We start from the raw sequence: 19,209 nt of genomic DNA on the forward strand, positions 1-19,209 counted from the left end.
CATTCTGAGGGAATCTAACATCCTGGACCTCTTCCACACACCAAACAGCCTTAAGGGCAGGCTCCTCGGGGACAAGGGATACCCCCTGATCACGTGGCTCATGACACCTCTGAGTAACCCCATCAGCAAGGAACACTGTCGATACAACGACAGCCACATCGCCACCAGGTCTATAATTGAACTTGCGATAGGGCTGCTAAAGATGTGATTTTGGTGCCTCGATCATTCTGGGGGAGTGCTTCAATACTCAGCAGAGAGAGTGGGTCACAGTATAGTGGTGAGTTGTGTCCTGCACAACATGGCACAACAGAGAGGGGTACCGGTTGGGGAGGCTCCATGCCCTCACCCACCATCCACATCTGTCATCCCCATTGAGCAGGAGGATGAACCCATGGGCAGAACAGCGGCTCACCTGGTTGCTCGTGAGGCCAGGGAGTCCCTCATATGTGAGCGGTTCTCATAAGATCAGAAAGTGAGAATAGCCCAGCCCTCACACCACCTGGAAAGAGCAGCGCCAACACCAGCCCCCGGCGTCCCCCTGCCCCCACCCCACCCCACCCCCCGCACAAAACAGTCCTGCAACTACACATACACCCACTGTAAAGTCACCCACTGGGTGGCAACAAGTGTCACCGTTCATGATGTAGCTATCACAAAAGCCAGTCAAGAATGGGCAAGATGTGGCAGTAATGGTGAGAATGATAACATTTAATGTGACTTGAACAAAAAACAAATATAAATGTAAAACATGACAGTCTGTCAGACACCTTTGTGCATACCCTGTGGCTGCAGCAGGTTGCTCATGTCCATGGCCAGACTGATGAGATGATTTGGGCCTACGCCCTCTGGATTTTGGATCCCGTGAGGGGCCCCTCCAAAGACTGCTCCACCTTTTTTTTTATTCGTTAATGGGATGTGGGCGTCGCTGGCAAGGCCGGCATTTATTGCCCATCCCTAATTGCACTTGAGGAGGTGGTGGTGAGCTGCCTTCTTGAACCGCTGCAGTCCGTGTGGTGAAGGTTCTCCCACAGTGCTGTTAGGAAGGGAGTTCCAGGATTTTGACCCAGCGATGATGAAGGAACGGCGATATATTTCCAAGTCGGGATGGTGTGTGACTTGGAGGGGAAGGTGCAGGTGGTGGTGTTCCCATGTGCCTGCTGCCCTTGTCCTTCTAGGTGGTTGAGGTCGTGGGTTTGGGAGGTGCTGTCGAAGAAGCCTTGGCGAGTTGCTACAGTGCATCCTGTGGATGGTACACACTGCATCTACAGTGTGCCAGTGGTGAAGGGAGTGAATGTTTAAGGTGGTGGATGGGGTGCCAGTCAAGCGGGCTGCTTTGTCCAGGATGGTGTCGAGCTTCTTGAGAGTGTTGTTGGAGCTGCTCTCATCCAGGCAAGTGGAGAGTATTCCATTACACTCCTGACTTGTGCCTTGTAGTTGGTGGAAAGGCTTTGGGGAGTCAGGAGGTGAGTCACTCGCCACAGAATACCCAGCCTCTGACCTGCTCTTGTAGCCACTGTATTTATATGGCTGGTCCAGTTAAGTTTCTGGTCAATGGTGACACTCAGGATGTTGATTGTGGGGGATTCGGCGATGGTAATGCCGTTGAATATCAAGGGTAGGTGGTTAGATTCTCTCTTGTTGGAGATGGTCATTGCCTGCACCTGTGCAAGGGCGGACTCGGCCACCTGGACAGGAGGCAGCATTGTGGGTACTGGTTGAGAGGGGGGCAACAGGTGAGATGTGGGAGCGCTTGAGTGGCGTCCCCACTTCCATGTCCCCTTTTGCCATCATCCCTCTCCTGGACCAGGCCCACATCACTTCTACCACCCTGCTGGACAACAGTTTGGAGGACATGCATGATGCCTTGGAAGCCCAGTTGTAAAGTTTCTGTCTGCCTGTTTAAGGCGGCAGAATGTTGTTCACCATGAGTCCTCACGGCCGTTGTCAGGGCCTGAATGGACTCATTTGTGAGCTGTGCTTGAAGCTCAATGGAGGCTAGCCTTCTCTCCATTGCAAACATTCCCCCCACTTACCTGCGATACTATCTCAGACAGTTGCTCGCGTCCCTGTGATACTATCTCAGAGATTCCCTCACGTACCTGTGCCACCATTCCACTAATGCAGGAGTTGGACTCCTCCATCCTCTGCGCTATTGTGGAGAGTGTGCGTGGCACCTGTTCCAGCACCTCGCAAATGTGCTGCTGTCCCTTGATCATTCTCCTTTTAAAGGATGGCCCCCAGGGTTCAGCATCTGCGTCCAGCTGAGCAGAGCCTGGAGAGGAATTCACTCACCGACGCGGACTCTCCACAGCTGCCCCTGCCACCAGTGTCTGTTTGTGCTCATTTGTGTATGGTGACTCACCAGGTGCCAACCCAACTATTTGACTACTGGGATCCACTGAGCTGTGAGTATCTGTGCTGGTGGATGGCTTGCTAAAATGTGACAGTCCACCCTCAGAGGCCGGGAACTCCTCTGAGGAATCTCCCTCTCCCGTCACTGCAGTCGTTGAAGGGCCTGAAAGAGAACAGAAGGCAATATTAAGCATTATCACAGATGTATCATGTTGCGATGAGCATATTGAGGTGTTCAACATGCCAATTGTTGTTAACACCAATTCATGTTGTGTATGATGAATGTTAAAGTTGTGACACCAGATGTTTGTGGGGTGCCAGTCTCGGTGTCCCCGACGGACAGGCACTCGAGGGTGCGGCTTATCTCCAGTGCCTCCTCCTCCGTGTCTGTGAGGGCCACTATTTGTTGTGGCCCCCCTCCAGTCCTCGCCCTCTCGCGTGCATTTTTCGCTCTCTTCTCCTAGAAGGGGAGAAAGTGCAGACGTGTGAGTGAGTGATGGTGAAATGGTCAGCCGATGAATGCATTGCTTTGGGTGAGGCTGACCGTGAAAGAGATGCATCAGAGGGTGAGTATGAGACAGAGACATCACATTGGATGAGGATTGGGGTGAGTGGTAGTGGGGGGGTCACAAATGGGGAGGTGAGGAAGTGCTCAGGAAGTAAAGGGAAGTTGAGGATGAGCATTAAGTGGGTGTGAGGAGTGATGTGATGGAATAGTCTTGGCAGTGCAGAATGAGTTGGGGGGGAGGGGGTGACGTGCACCACGGAATGTAGGAGAATCATTAAGTGTACTCACTTTTGCTGACCTAGTAGGTCATTGAAACACTTCCTGCACTGGTCCCAAGTGTGACAGATGTTGTTCCTGCTGGTGACCTCCTCTGCCACCTCGAGCCAGGTCTTCTTGGTGGCAGAGGCCGGGCGTTTCCTCCTGTCAGCCGGGTAAAATAGTTCCCTCCTCCTCCTCACCCCGGTCAGTAGCAGCTGAAGTGAGGCATCGCTGAATCTTGGAGCAGCCTTGGCCCTGTGCTTCTCCATTGGGTCTTCTGGCTCTTTGCTCCATCGAAAGACATTGGAGCAATGGCCCTTTAAATCGAGATGCTCCAGCTGACAGCCTGTCATGCGGGTGTGCAGTCTGCCCGCTGCGCAGCTTTTGGATGGCAATTCCGGAAACAAGGTGAAGAGGCAGCGATTAAGTCCTGATTGTGTGGGGAACGGTAAGTTTTTATTATTTGGGTTTGCCGCACGCCCATTGACCCCCCCCCCCACTGCCATCCCGCCACCCTTTTAAAATCGAGCCCTATATCACCCAGACTTAACATCTGTGGGATTAAAATCATACAGTACAATGTTAATAATGCATTTGTATGAAATTCTTCTTCTATTTTAACAAAGCTGTTAACTGTTTATTTTATCCGGGTTAATACTTTTGTTAAGTGTGCTGGGGAATTTCCCTCAAAATGCATTAACTCATTTATTACTAATATTGTACAGTCCGATTTCATCCTAAATGAATCGGCTTATATGCCCTAGTTTCCCATAATTGTTGCAATACAACACGATGCCACTTTCAATGTTGATTCAATGAGCATAATCTATATTTATTTGCCACTGAATTTTAATGATCTACCCTCTTGTTCATACCTGTTATTTTAACCCCCAACCGCCAGTTCCTTACAGTTCTCTATCAGATGCTGTTTGTTATTCTTCTGTCCAGATGATAAATGGCTCAAGCTATCTTTGAACTATTTTAGTCTATCTGAAACATCCTGCTTTCCCACAAAATGTTGTGGCGTCTGCAGCATCATCAGATCTGGCCCAAATTTACAGTGGAGCAATATTTTGTTAGTAGGAATACCTCATTTGCCAGTTATTAGCGGATGGGTTTCGAAGCTGATGCTGCTGTAGCTTCTGAGAGGACAGAGTGTATCTGTGCCCTAATATTGTTCAGATAAACAAAGACGAGATCAAAACAAGGATCTTTATCCTTACTATGGGAGTTACTTGTAAAGACTTTTCAAAGGAAGTTGGCATGGTAAAAAAAATTGCAATGACTATTTGTAACAAGTTATACACTTAGTTAAATCATTAACATGACAAAAAGTATTACATGGAATTACAAGGAAACAGGCCATTGCTCCACCAGCCTGTGTTGGTATTTATCCCTCATCCAAGCAGTAGACCTAATTCCACCTGCTGTTCCCATTTCCCTTTATCTCCCTTTCCTTCAACCATCTACCTGACCGATTCTTAAATGTTGACATGGTCTCTGCTTCAATCACTAACACTGGTAGTGTACGCCACAGCTTCACAACTCTCTGTGTTTAAAAAAAAGTTTCTCTTGCTCTCTGTCCTAAATCTTTTACATTAATCACTTTTTCTACTAATAGTTTGGTACAACAGAAAGGGATTTTAAGGAGGTTTATTCTCCCTCTGCCTGACGGAAACACTGAGCTGTTTGAGGAGATTAATTTGAGTCCGCATCAAAGTGGATTGGTATAAATCTGACCCTGGACTGCGGATTCTTCAGTTCTTCTGGTTTGTCTGAATACTGTTCAAGCTGAAGAATTCTATGAGTATTTGCTTCACATTGTTTCAAGTGAATCCTTCGATCAAGGCAAGACACTGTATAGAAACTGATTGAAGGGCTTGCTCTTGTAGTAGATGTTCAAATTATAAATTATTACTTGCACCGTATGGAATATTTTGTGCTGCAAATTGCTCAAGTGTAAATAAATCTGAGTTTTTTTTTAGCCTGTACAAATCTGTTTGTGTTGACTGAAGACACAATGGGAATCCTTCATAAACTCCAAGATACAACTGTCAGGGTTAACTGTCATATCTGGGCTACATTACCTCTACAAGGCAGAAAGCAAAAAGCGTAGATCTCCGATATTAAGGAAGGGGGTGCATTCACAGAAACTTTTGTCAAGCTGTTTGAATGGGAGAGTGATGTTTGAGAAGTTCAAACTTTAACATCTGCCCCATGCCAGATCTGAAAGTGCTTGATACTGACACCATGTGGAACAAGTGGTGAAGTATTCAGTTTTCCAACACTAATATCTCTCATCTAAGATGAGCATAAAAATGTACTTAAGAAGGCAAGGGGGAGAACACAGGAAATAATTGCAGTTACTGTAGATAATGATGAAATACCTGTGGCAATATGGAAAATCTTTGGGCAATTTGCTACAATTCTGACATAAATGCAAAGCAACAGTGGGAGTTGCATTTCCTGATTGTAACTGATATAAAATTGCAGCTTTTTAAAATGGGAAACGTTCATTGCAGTGAGACCTCCAGGAATGTGAGTACATGGAAAGTGGAGTGGCTCCCGTTGGTTTGACAATTAAAAGGACTGTGATGTTATACTAATGGTGTTGTATCTACACTACACACATACAATGCAAACAGTCTTCTCCTGTTATCACTTATCTGCTGCATTTATCAATACGTTCTTTGAAAAATTAATCAGTCGCAAAGCACTTAGATTTTTATAGGATGGAGTCATGATAACTTGTGCAATAAATTGTAATTATGACTGCACCATTGGATGTTCTGTTACAAAGCCTATTTTATGCACTGAGCACCGACAGGAAGTGAATAAATCCTTCCTAACCTTCTTGGTCTAGATGTCACATTAACCAGCTGAGAATGATCAGACATGATCTTATCATTTTGATTTGCTGATGAAGTTCACGTGAAAGGCAAAAACATCCTGCTGTGTTGTTTCCTGACACTCGATCACTATCTTACGAACATAAGAAATAGGAACAGGAGTAGGCCATATGGCCCTGCAAGCCTGCTCCACCATTCAATAAGATCATGGCTGATCTTCTACCTCAACTCCACTTTCCCATCCGATCCCCATAGCCCTTGATTCCCTTAGAGTCCAAAAATCTATGAGACTCCGGCTCGAAAGGACTACTATGAAGCCTTGTTTAGTATTTGTGTACTTTCTTTTGATAAACAGTTTCTGTGCATGTACGTGAGTAATTTAGAAATCTGTAGCTGTACAATAAGATAAAAAAGAACCTAGCCCCTTTATTGGAGGAGATGGCCGTATGTCAATCCCAAATATAATCATTGCAGGTATTGTTTTTCTGCATATGGTTTCATTAATGCATAAAGAGTTAACAATAGTAAAAATAAATTTTGATTTCTGTTTTGCAGAATGGTTGTACATTGACGATATCATGGTGCATTACACTTTGCACTCTTATTATTAATAAGCTTTATGCATGGAATGGGTTGGCATCATGCATGTAGTTACTGGTAGTTTGTAGATGATCTTGGCAGCTGATCTGATGAGGTGAGGGGCACAGAGTAGAAGGGTTGCAGAGCCCCACCCTGCAGTGATACGAAGGAAGCCCAACAGCCTTTAGGTTCATCATTGCTAAAGCCTGTGAGGGGTAGCCTATATAGATGGGATAATAATGTCCAGCAGTGATCATATTGTTCTTTATGGTCCCAGAATACTATACTGAAGAAACAGAAGTATTGTAAAGAGTCAAGTACTAGGCCACAGTTTATATTCTCATTTAATTTTTTTGCAAAATTAGTGAACGAAGGAAGATATAGCCCAGCAAAGTGTATTATTATAAAAATTGTTATTATATCCTATTTGCTGATGATTGTTAGTTCCCATGAGCCAACTGTTGAATATTACTCAATTCATGGCCTGAGGTCATTAATTCTTCAGTGTGGATGGTATCATTGACTGACTTCAGACATCGTGCTGGCCAATAGAATCCCCCAACCGGGAAAGAAAGGGCCTAAAGTGTTATTAAACCATTGTGCATTGTTTGTAATGTTAGCTAAACCCATCGACTGCCTTGAGGGACCTACTATTCTTGTTAAATGATAATGCAGTTGAGATTGAAGAAAGAATGAATAATCCTGACAGTTTAATTGCAACAGCAAATATTTTATTGCCTGTTCAAGAGCATCAGCAATTAGAATGAATAAAATGCTAGGATGTACCAGAAGTAGAGTAACCAATTCATACAAAATGTTCTTTGGGTAATGTTGCTGGAAAAGTGGTGATTATAATTTCCCTGCCAAACAAACTATCTGACCTAATAGGATATTTTAGTACCACTGATGAAAAGGAAACTGTGTCATCAGGAATATTTGGCTTTCAAATCATAACCTGCCATTCATTCACCATTACATTGTTGTGTTGTTCATGACATCACCCTGTTTCCAATGTAATTGCCAGCGGGCAACCCTTCTTTAGTATCGAAATGGCTAAAATCTAGCTTTATTCGAGAAATTGTAACAACTATTCATTTTCAGCATTAATACCTGGCACTATTGAATGGTTCACGATGGTTCCCACAGAAGACATCTTGCAGGCACTGTTACTGTGGTAACAGTCCATGTATTGTAGCTGTTACCATCATTGTATTGCATGACCTCAGCCTTGCTGGTAAGAAGCTCCAGGCTACCAAGTCACCAAAGTGCTTGTAATGAACTGAGGACATATACTGCCATTATCTACATCAATATATTTAGCACAGTTTATGACCCACAGTCTGTCTCGTGCTATCGCTATAAGACTAAGATAAGGGGCTCAATTTTGAAATGGTGGTGGGTTGGCAGCAGGGGTGGGGGCAAGGTGCGCTTGGCAAACCCGAGTTTAAAAAAACTTACCTTTTCCGACGCTATCACAATGTCATTGATGGTGATTAAAGTTGTTTCTGGGTTTTGCGCCCGGCAGCCAGCCTGTCAATTAGGAGCTGCAATACCGGTGTGGGGGGTGGGGGGGGGGGGGAAGGGGGAAGGGGGAGAGAAAGAGAAAGAGAAAGAGAAAGAGAGAGGTCATCTGGTGCTGGAACAGAGAGTGGAGGGTGTTGGAAATCAGGGTGGGGAGAGTGGAAGATCCAGGGGGGAAAGAATGGAAGATCGGGGGAGGAGAGGGGAAGATCAGGGAGGGAGAGGGACATCGGAGAGGGAGACATCGGGGGCTGAGAGGGACATCAGAGAGGGAGACATCGGAGCAAGGTGGAAAGGTAGGTTGATTTTGTTTTTTCACTTTGTGCAATGGTTTTTTATTTTATTCATTTATTTTTGCCTGATCCGACCCTGGTTTCACCAGGTGTGAATTGGAAGCCGTGGGAAAGCCGCCCAGGTAAGTTTAAAATTGTTTTAACTATCTACAATGTCAGAAATAAAGTACCTTAAGTACCTCAATGAGGTACATTTGGTTCTTTAACTATCATCCCGCCGGCTTTAGTTGCCGGCAGGATTTCCGGATTTGTGAAGCGCTCACACAAGTGTGTCTGTGGCAACCCTGGAAGTTGGCGGTCGGAGCCGGTTTCCGAACCCACTCAGGATTTTTGCCGTTTTCGCAGCCCCCAACGCACCCGCAATTTTTGATTTTAAAATTGAGCCCAAGAACTTTCCACTTAAAATGAGAAAAGATATCAATAATAAATAAATACTCTAATCTGTTCACCACAGTTCCTTCTTTCTGTATCCAGGATATTCAGTACTGAGAGGCGCACACACACACATCTGCTAAAACTGTCCCCCATAGCTTATGTTGCAACCCTCAAGGGAAATGTTTTTCAGTTTGTCTTTAAGATCCAGTCAGCATTAATAAGAGAATTCAGTTCATATTCCACTGTACAAAAATATTCTGCCTCTCTACCAAATCAAATTTGTCATATGTTCTCCGTGTAATTCTTCTCATGAAGGATTAAAAAAAATTGTCTTGATAACGGTGAGAAGCCTTGCAATTATACACATACTTCACAGCGCTGTGAAACATATTTGTCCCTGAAGGTGGACAGTACTCCTTGCCCTTCTTCTGTGTTACCTTGACTGTGTCATGTACTGTGTCTTTGTTCATCTGATATCGAGCTTCAGTTTCTTTTTCTGCTTCCTGGCAGATCCATCTCTCTAGCTCTATGCAGTACTGTGGTGTACTCGGGAATGAGCAATACAGAATTGGTGATCCATTTTTCGATTACCTTGTTGGAGTTAAACTCTTCGTTTAACTATTGCTGTTGCTGCCCTGTGACTTGTTTATCAGATTTAAGTAGTCATCTGATTTCAGGAACCTGGGGTAAGAGTCTTTTTCCATCAGACTGAAGATAATTTTCTGGGCCCCCTCAAAACAATTGTGGGTTGGCAGTAGAATACTTTTGCCGACTAAATCTCTCGTATTACCGTCAATGTTGACCTATAAATAGATAATGATACCAATTTAATACAATACTCCCTTTTTTTCCCTCTTTGTAACATTGTATTTTAAATTCATTATTTTTCTAGTCTGAAAATAGTCCTCTTCTATACCCTGAGCAAAACTGTGAAGTAATCATTAGACATCACGTGATAATAAGTCCACCTCCCCAATGTACATCTCTTCAGAAAAACTGCTGAAATTCCCCACACTATAAAGAACTGTCTACAGCCTTGAAACTATGAAGATTCATTTAAAGTATGACAGTCAGTAGTTTCAGTTCTGTAAAATTGAGCCCTTGAAATAGGGACAAAAGACTAGATATACTGGTGTGATGAAGTTTTTCTTCTGGAAGTTAGAGTTTATGCTGTCACAACAGTGCAGCACTGCCCAGTATCATTGGTGCCATGAATGCAGTACAAGCCAAGTCCGTCCTTCAGCTTGTGCCACATTCAACCTGCTCAGCCTGGATCGGTGTCACATCTACTCCAAGTTGGTTTACTTGACCGTGTTCATAGGGGAACGCAGTGGTATTCTGCAGTGTATTGTGTTGAATTGTTGTATCATCCTAAGTATTTTATTTGGGAGATATCTGCATGCATTTTTCTCGGTCACTCCTAGTTATGGCAGTTATTGATCCCATATTGGGGAGGTGTATTTTCCTCTAGTGGAAATCTGAGTGAAAAGGTCAGTGTGAGTATAAAATGGAAAAATCGATTTTATACTCGTGCCAACTTTTTGCCTATTACCCAATTGAAGAAAATTTACTTGAAAATATTTGTCTGCTTTTAGATTGTCTCTAACCAAAGTTTTAATGCATAAAACATAGTAACTAGGGTGACTGAGAGATACCGGTAGAAGTACAGATGTTTCTTTTGCTGTGATAGTTGAATAGAACACGCTATCTTTCAAGAAGTGGGGGGGTCATAACTCACATTTGCTTCACCCGTGGCATTGATTGTTGCAACTACGTGAACTAAAGATTCTAGGACAGTTTCTCTGGAGCTGGCCAGACCATAGTGATATTCTTTGGTTTTGCTACAGTTCGGCTGTATATGCCTGCAGGGACCCTGTCTGAAACCACCATTAATGAGTACCCACAGACCAGGACTTGTGTAACATCTACTAGACCTGCTTTTTTCATTATTTACAGATGAATTATGAAAAAGAAATTATGTTAGTACTTCCATCACTATTTTTACAGGTCAGAGCCAGGTGATTAAGTCTGTTGAAGTTTTAAAAAAAAACACTCACTTGCTTTGGGGCATCACTCCGTATGAATTCTGTGTAAATATGTTGAGCCTTGGAGTCCAATTTTGCAGCAGACTTGGTTTTCTTGTAGTCCTCACAGACCAGCCAGAAGTCAATGTTTTCTTCACTGAATTCTGACTTGAGGAAAGCTCTGAATGCAGCAAGGCCGCCTAGAGGAAGAGAAAATATGAATTCAAATTGTTATTTACTGTGCTATTATTACAAAAAACACAAAAGATATTATTGGTAGCAACCATCAAACATTGGAATAGGAAATATCACTTACATGGATCAGCCAGCAGTACGTCCAAAGACTTGGACCATTGCATTGCTTCCTCAAGCGTGAGGCTGTAGAAAGAAAATGGAATGATTTTAGAATATTTTATTCCTAAATTCAAAGCAACTTATTTAAAATAGGTATTTTTTTCTGATTCTTATATCAGCAAGATCATATGTAGTTTGGACAAAATTACTTTAAGAACGCTGGGGTGTTGAACTTTTCCATTGAAGTGAGTTTGATTCTGAAATGTTTTTTTTTCTGGTAGTACAATTTTTGCATCTCCAATAATGAAACATATGTTCTGCACTCTCTTACATTTCTCAGATTCAATTTTAGAATATTTCACTTTAGAGCAAATGTCTATCAAAGAGAATTCAGTGCTTAAAGGAATGAAAGAGAAAGCACTTACCCAATGGACAGGTCCAGTTTCTTTGACATGTTGGGTAGAAAATTTATAGATGGGTGTTGAGAATCGGAATTCAGTAGTACGGAAAACAGACGAGTCTTCAGATCCTTGGCTCTGAGGAAAGTAACACACACAAAGTGTCAGTATTATCAAAGATAGATCTTATAGCTAAATAACTACAATCACCAGAGTAAGAACAATCTGTTAAGAAATATTAATTGGAATTTACTTCTATTAGATTTACTTTACTCATATAAAATTCATATTTGTTTTTAAAAATTGGGTTAACAGTTAAATAGCAGAAAGTTACCTAGACAGAACCAACAGTTAGAAGTAAAACTCATTAAGGAAATATAGTCTTAGGCAAAATGGAACGGGTTGACTTCTGCAAATGTGATGTTGAAACGGCCTGAGGTATTGATAGACTAATGCCAGCAGTCTATGCTTCATAGATAAAGCCTCTTTGTTGAAGTCTTTTTGAGCTCTGCTGACGTCTAGCCTATGTCTTCAAATAATTTGCATTAATTTTCCATTGTAGATCTCAGTTGAGAGAGTAGTATTTACATACTCTGACTAGCACAATGAACAGCAAAGTACTTATAGGAAAGTACAACTTTAATTTGCATTATAATCTACATCTACCTTTCTGCAGCTTGTATTTTTATCAATTAGCAAAACAGTTTCCAATGTATAAGAGAAATATTTGTTCAAAATCATCACACCTGTTTTAAAAACTAAAAGGTTTCTGGATCCATACTTTACTCGGTTTGCTTACAAATATATATTTTTAAAAAGAGCAAACGATCTAAGTTATTCATTTGAAAATGTGCATGCTTAATACTAAAGTTCAGCCTGGGATGGTGGTGCAGAACCATGTCATGTTGCACAATAAAACCAGTGGAAGCTTCTTAAAAATAGAGGCTCCTTAGAGTCATAGTAAGATGATAATGCTTACAGATTCTTTGCTTTCCTTTTCTCTGTCACTTGAGTGCCACTAGTAGTAAAGTTGTTGACTTCTTTCAACTTGGTTGAAGCGTTCTGGGGGAGCATGATTTCAGGCATGTCTAGCTGGTTGACTTGTCTTGGGTGAAACTGTAAGCTCTGCTTCATTTGCTGTTCTGTACGCCTTTATTCTGATGTTTCATCTTCCTCTCACATTGCACTGATATATAGGCAGGAGCGAGGGAGGGGGGAGGGGTGGGGGAAGCAGTGTTTGTGCGAGTAGAACTGGGTGATGTGAGTTCATGATACCACAAAAAAGGAAGTTCTCTTATTTTTTGGGCCATTGTTGACGTGGTTGCAACCAAACGGCAGTCTCGTGCGCATGTAGAGTTGCACTCTAGTTTTTAATTTAAATAAATACAAGTCTCAAGATCATGCAAATGTTGTCCTTTTGCGTAGGTCTCGTCAATGTGACTAGAGAACCGTGTACCCACTGGGATGTTTTGCTACAGTTTAAAACACTTGCTTTACGCAGGGGCTGTGTTTTTAATGCGATTATGATGCACACGTTTCTCCCCCCCCCGGACTGGTTAATGAGGTTGATAACATGGCCAGTATGTTTAGTTAATATCAGAGACTTTTATTGCACATTTATTAAAATCTTAAAGGGCTCCAAAGACGGGTTTTGAAGCTGAGCAGCAATTGGTTTGTTGTATGCTAGGTGATGCCCCGGAGACTGACGACCTCCTCCAGTGGAGGACTGACCATCCAGATTAAAATCACCTACGGAGTTCCCCACTTCCCCCCCCACATCACATTGTCTAATAACCCACCCACACTGCAGTTGGTATGAATCCAGTGTGCACCTGTAGCTTGGTTACAGCTGTGCATAAAGATTGGTTGTTGCTTAACTGAGACTTTCCATGCATGAATGTTATTGCAGCAAAATAGGCTAATTGAAAGCCTTTGCATTCACCTAGCTGCAGGGCAAATAGTAAGAAAAGATATTCTACTGCACAGAGCAAAAGTAATTGAAATAATTCACGCAACACTGATACATTATGGAGCCCATCTAAAAACATTCACGTGTAAAAGATATAAAAACATGAATATCTGGTATTGTTTCTTTAACCTGTGTAATATCTGCCAGATAAATGCTATATAAACATACTGGAAAGATTACTAAGTCGGTTATCTCAAGCTACTTGGTCAAAAACTGTAATCCATTCAGTCCCTTGAGACTGGTCCATCATTCAATTACATCATGGCTGATCTGTATCTTAACTCCATTTACCTGCTTTGGTTCTGTAACTCTTTGCCTAACAAAAATGTATCAATTTCAGTTCTCAGGCCTCAATGGTTTTTTGGTGGAGAGAGTTCCAGATTTCTACTATCCTTTGTGTGAAGAAGTGCTCCCTGACATCACCCTTGAATGGCCGAGCTCTAATTCTAATTTTAGGTAATTTGCTGGGTCCTTTTATAGATTTTATTTATTTTGATTGACTGTAGTACTTGATGGTAGAATATTTACCAGTTGCTATGGAGGGACCACCTCCTCCCCAATCCTCTGCCACACACACACACACACACACACACCCCCTTCTGGTCCAGCCTTAAAAGAGCTTTGTAGTCACACACACCATAGTGTCACAGTTAGTGAGTCTCGACCACTGAGTATAAGCCGGTTCCTTTGGATCTTCCAAATACAAAGATTTTGGGTTGTTGGAAAAACAAGTCAAGTCATATAAACTGACAAAAAATGAAACTGTTGCTGAGCTAAAGTTGATAATCTATTGAATTACCAGAATGATTCCAGGGATGAGGGGTTTCAGTTATGTGGAGAGACTGGAGAAGCTGGGATTGTTCTCCTTAGTGCAGAGACGGTTAAGAGGAGATTTAATGGAGGTGTTCAAAATCATGAGGGGTTTTGATGGAGTACACAGGGAGAAACCGTTTCCCTTGCAGGAAGGTCAGTAACCAGAGGACACAGATTAAAAATAATTGGGGGGAAAAGCCAGGGAAGATGAGGAGAATTTTTTTTTTATGCAGCGAGTTGTTATTATTTGGAATGCACTGCCTGAAATGGTGGAGGAAGCAGATTCAATAGTAACTTACAAAAGGCAATTGGATAAATACTTGAAAAAGAAAGATTTGCAGGGCTATGGGGAAAGACCAGGGGAGTGGCACTAATCAGTAGCTCTTTCAGAGAGCCAGCACAGGTGCGATGGTCCAAATAGCCTCATTCTGTGCTGTAAGATTCTATTATTCTATTACCTACAGGTGGGTGGGGTTTGCTAACTGCACTGTAAACACATACTGAAGTTACTTCATCCATATCAACTTTCCATACTATAAGGAAGGAAGTCTGTGAATATTTAGATATGCTACTGAAAGCAAAATTTGATGATGGCTGCATAGTTGTTATCTGTGTAATTTGCACAGAATGCTTGCAGTGTTTTTGATCTAAAATATTATAGGGCCGTATTGTTTAGATACTTTTGGAAATATTTTATTTTCTCTTCTATTGAAAAATAGTAGATGAATTTAGTGACTGATCTGTCTGTCTCTTCATGCCTAATGAATTCAGTTCATCCTCCCTACTTCCTCATTGTGTTGATATGAAGACTCATTGCAACCATTTCCTTCTCTAACTCATTTGCTTCCACTAACGGTGCAACTCCTTATCTCCCTCCATCTTCTCCCCGATGTTGTCTTGTGATCTTTTTATTCTCTCCTACACTAGAGGCCGTAGCTCTTCATTCAGGTCTCGCAATGTAAAAAAAAATGTGGAATGACCACATGGATCAAATTTTGCAAGATGCCTGGGTCTCGGTACATTTCTGTCCTTTGGTAGGTGGAGTCAATCTGATATAAAAAAAATGACAAAGGCATTCAAAATTTCAACAGGAAGTACTATGGAACAGGGATTCATGAGTATTGAAAACCATCTTGTTATTTGTTTGTTTTGATCCCTTTTGTTTTGGAAAAAAAAGAGCACGTTGAATAGATACAAGCTACCAGCACTAGGAGGTGAGAACCAAGCCTCATTGCTTTGTTACTGAGCCAGAAAATGTCACCAGGTTTTTCCAACCAACCCTTCAAATTTGCGAAACTGAGAGACTCTGCCTTTAAAGTATATATTTGTGGTTGGGATAGGGAGCCTTTCATTATGGAAAAGCAGTGTGTGTATGTTTTTCAAAGTGTCTTTGAAGAGTGATATGGTAGGTGAGTTGGAGAGAATGGGCTTGCATAAACTGCTGGCTGAGTTTGGGACCCTTGTTCTAGTTCAGAGTATGGGTTCAAGTGTTGATCACTCTTAACTCTTCTTCCTCCGCCACTAGCGAGAAACATAAAAACGGACTGTTAAAGGTTCTATAGGTGTGTAAAACGGAAAACACCGGCAAAGGCAAATGTGGGTCCCTTACAGATGGAGACGGGAGAATTTATAATGGGGAATAAGGAAATGGTGGAGAAATTAAACAAATACTTTGGGGGTGATTTTAAACCCCAAAAACGGGTGGGTTGGTGGCGGGTGGGAGTTGAAAATAGTTGTTTTTTGGGTCGCGACTGCAACCCGGCTTTATTTCTGGGTTTAAAGTCAGTGCATTAAAGTACAGGCTTCCCACTGGGAAAGCCAAGTCCAAAAATGTTGTGGTTGCAACTATTTTCAATTCCCACCTGCCCCCAACCCACCCGTTCTTGGGGTTTAAAATCACCCCCTTTGTGTCTGTCTCCACAGAAGAAGACACAAAAAACCTCCCAGAAATACTAGAGAACCAAGGGTCTGGCGAGAATGAGGAACTGAAAGAAATTAGTATGAGTAAAAAAAATAGTACTAGAGAAATTAATGGGACTGAAAGTCGATAAATCCCAAGGACCTGATGATCTACATCCCAGGGATTTGAAAGAGGTGGCTATAGAGATAGTGGATGCATTGGTTGTCATCTTCCAAAATTCTATAGATTCTGGAACGGTTCCTGCAGATTGGAGGGTGGCAAATGTAACCCCACTATTTAAGAAAGGAGGGAGAGAGAAAACAGAGAACTATAGACCTGTTAGCCTGACATCAGTAGTGGGGAAAATGCTAGAATCTATTATAAAGGATGTGATAACAGGACACTTAGAAAATAATAATAGGATTTGGCAGAGTCAACACGGATGTACGAAAGGGAAAACACGTTTGACAAAACTATCAGAGTTCTTTGAGGATGTAACTAGTAGAATAGATAAGGGAGAACCAGTGGATGTGGTGTATTTGGATTTTCAGAAGGCTTTCGATAAGGTCCCACACAGGAGGTTGGTGAACAAAGTTAGAGCACATGGAATTGGGGATAATGTACTGGTATGGATTGAGAATTGGCTAACAGGCAGAATACAGAGAGTAGGAATAAATGAGTCTTTTTCAGGTTGGCAGACTGTGACTAGTGGGGTACCGCAGGGACCGGTGCTTGGGCCCCAGCTATTCACAATCTATATCAATGATATGGATGCAGGGACCAAATGTAATATTTCCAAGTTTGCTGATGACACAAAACCAGGGGGAATGTGAGTTGTGAAGAGGATGCAAAGAGGCTTCATGGGGATATAGACAGGCTAAGTGAGTGGGCAAGAACATGGCAGATGGAATATAATGTGGAAAAATGTGAAGATATCTACTTTGGTAGGAAAAACAGAAATGCAGAGTATTTTTTAAATGATGAGAGATTGGGAAATGTTGATGTTTAAAGGGACCTGGTGTCCCTGTACATCAGTCACTGAAAGCTAACATGCAGGTGCAGCAAGCAATTAGGAAGGCAAATGGTATGTTGGCCTTTATTTCAAGAGGATTTGAGTACAGGAGTAAAGATGTCTTACTGCAATTATATAGGGCCTTGGTGAGACAACACCTGGAGTATTGTGTACAATTTTGGTCTCCTTACCTAAGAAAGGATATACTTGCCATAGAGGGAGTGCAACGAAGGTTCACCAGACTGATTCCTGGGATGGTGGGATTGCCGTATGAGTAGAGATTGAGTAGACTAGGCCTGTATTCTCTAGACTTTAGAAGAATGAGAGGTGATCTCATTGAAACATACAAAATTCGTACAGGGCTCGACAGGGTAGATGCAGGGAGGATGTTTGCCCTGGCTGGGGAATCTAGAACCAGGGGTCACAGTCTCAGAATAAAGGGGTAGACCATTTAGGACTGAGATGAGGAGAAATTTCTTCACTCAGAGGGTGGTGAATCTTTGGAATTCTCTACCCCAGAGGGCTGTGGAGCTCAGTCATTGAGTACATTCAAAACAGAGATCGATAGATTTCTAGATATTAAAGGCATCAAGGGATATGGGGATGGTTCAGGAAAATGGCATTAGGAACATAGGAACAGGAGTAGGCCATTCAGCCCCTCGTGCCTGCTCCGCTATTTGATAAGATCATGGCTGATCCTTGATTTAACTCCATATACCTGCCTTTGGCCCATATCCCTTCATACCTTTGGTTGCCAAAAAGCTATCTATCTCACATTTAAATTTAGCAATTGAGCTAGTGCCATTTGCGGAAGAGAGTTCCAAACTTCTACCACCCTTTCAGTGTAGAAATGTTTTCTAATCTCACTCCTGAAAGGTCTGGCTCTAATTTTTAGACTGTGCCCCCTACTCCTAGAATCCTCAACCAAATAGTTTCTCTCTATCCACCCTATCTGTTCCCCTTAATATCTTATAAACTTCCATCAGATCACCCTTTAACCTTCTAAACTCTAGAGAATACAACCCCAATTTGTGTAATCTCTCCTCGTAACTTAACCCTTGAAGTCCGGGTATCATTCTAGTAAACCTACGCTGCACTCCCTCCAAGGCCAATATGTCGTTCCGAAGGTGCGGTGCCCAGAACTGCTCACAGTACTCCAGGTGCGGTCTAACCAGGGTTTTGTATAGCTGCAGCATAACTTCTGCCCCCTTTTACTCTCGGTCCTCTAGATATGTTGAGGTAGAAGATCAGCCATGATCTTGTTGAATGGCAGAGCAGGCTCGAGGGGCCAGATGGCCTACACCTGCTCCTATTTCTTATGTCCTCATGTTCTTTACCAAAATAGCTCTCTTTGGGCATCTGAACAAAAATAAAACTGCCTTAGAAAGATTTATTGCAACATTCATAAAAACTAGGATGTAAAGGTATTGCACTGCCTCTCCCATGTCTTTCACCTGAGGTGCAGATTAGCACACAAATGTCACAGTTTGTGGCAAGATGTATTCTCCAGTAAGGCAAAACCCAGCCCCTCCTACCACATAGGCCCATGCCAGTCAGAGGGCTTGATGTATGGGTTCTGCTTCGAGCCCATTCTCGGAGAACTATGCAACATGTTCTCTCTCACAAATCCCACAGCACATCCCTACAGGGAGAGCAATGGATTAATGCCAATGAAAACACTCACCACCTCTGGTTCCCAGCTTTCAAAGTGACCTAATCCATAAACAGCCCTAGAGAGGGTGGGATGACCCATGTCAATCCCTGTCCAGCTGTGCTGCCCCCACCTTGTGTTTCCCTCACACCTGAAGTGTGTGAAAATTTGCAGTAGTATTGTATCAGTGTGAGAATGTACACCAGTACTATATCAGTATGAAAACCATTGTACAACTTTTTTCCTTTCCTGGATCATTAATTGGCAAATGTTTGCTAGTTTTCCTGTTTCAGCTTGTAATCTGTTTGTTTGCAATGTTTAGTTTTTTTATTATATTAGAATGCACAGGACACACTGGGACATCTGGTACGTAATAATGGCCATAATTTGTTGTGGCAGGGCATCTAATGATG

The 19,209-nt window shown here is 42.4% G+C and overlaps 1 protein-coding gene across 1 annotated transcript; it reads right to left on the bottom strand.

The window, feature by feature from the left end:
• Window positions 1–7,255: 7,255 nt before the first annotated feature.
• On the bottom strand, window positions 7,256–12,628 carry LOC137325491 (regulator of G-protein signaling 21-like). The gene is made up of 5 exons (XM_067990648.1): window positions 12,431–12,628; window positions 11,479–11,589; window positions 11,076–11,137; window positions 10,793–10,959; window positions 7,256–9,538 (listed from the first exon to the last, which is right to left on the bottom strand). Exons 1-5 carry the CDS (start codon window positions 12,583–12,585, stop codon window positions 9,350–9,352), a joined length of 684 nt encoding a protein of 227 aa, XP_067846749.1. The 5' UTR covers window positions 12,586–12,628; the 3' UTR covers window positions 7,256–9,349.
• Window positions 12,629–19,209: the final 6,581 nt, after the last annotated feature.

This window comes from Heptranchias perlo, chromosome 9 (assembly GCF_035084215.1).
Source record: "Heptranchias perlo isolate sHepPer1 chromosome 9, sHepPer1.hap1, whole genome shotgun sequence".
NCBI lineage: Eukaryota > Metazoa > Chordata > Chondrichthyes > Hexanchiformes > Hexanchidae > Heptranchias > Heptranchias perlo.

Excerpts from the sequence above, each read along its gene's own strand:
- LOC137325491 (XM_067990648.1), bottom strand. The coding sequence starts at position 12,585 with ATGAAGCAGAGCTTACAGTTTCACCCAAGACAAGTCAACCAGCTAGAC. Across the intron at positions 11,590-12,430 it reads AAAAGGAAAGCAAAGAATCT|AGCCAAGGATCTGAAGACTC; the intron begins GTAAGCATTATC and ends TACTTTCCTCAG. Across the intron at positions 10,960-11,075 it reads CGTACTGCTGGCTGATCCAT|GCGGCCTTGCTGCATTCAGA; the intron begins GTAAGTGATATT and ends CTCTTCCTCTAG.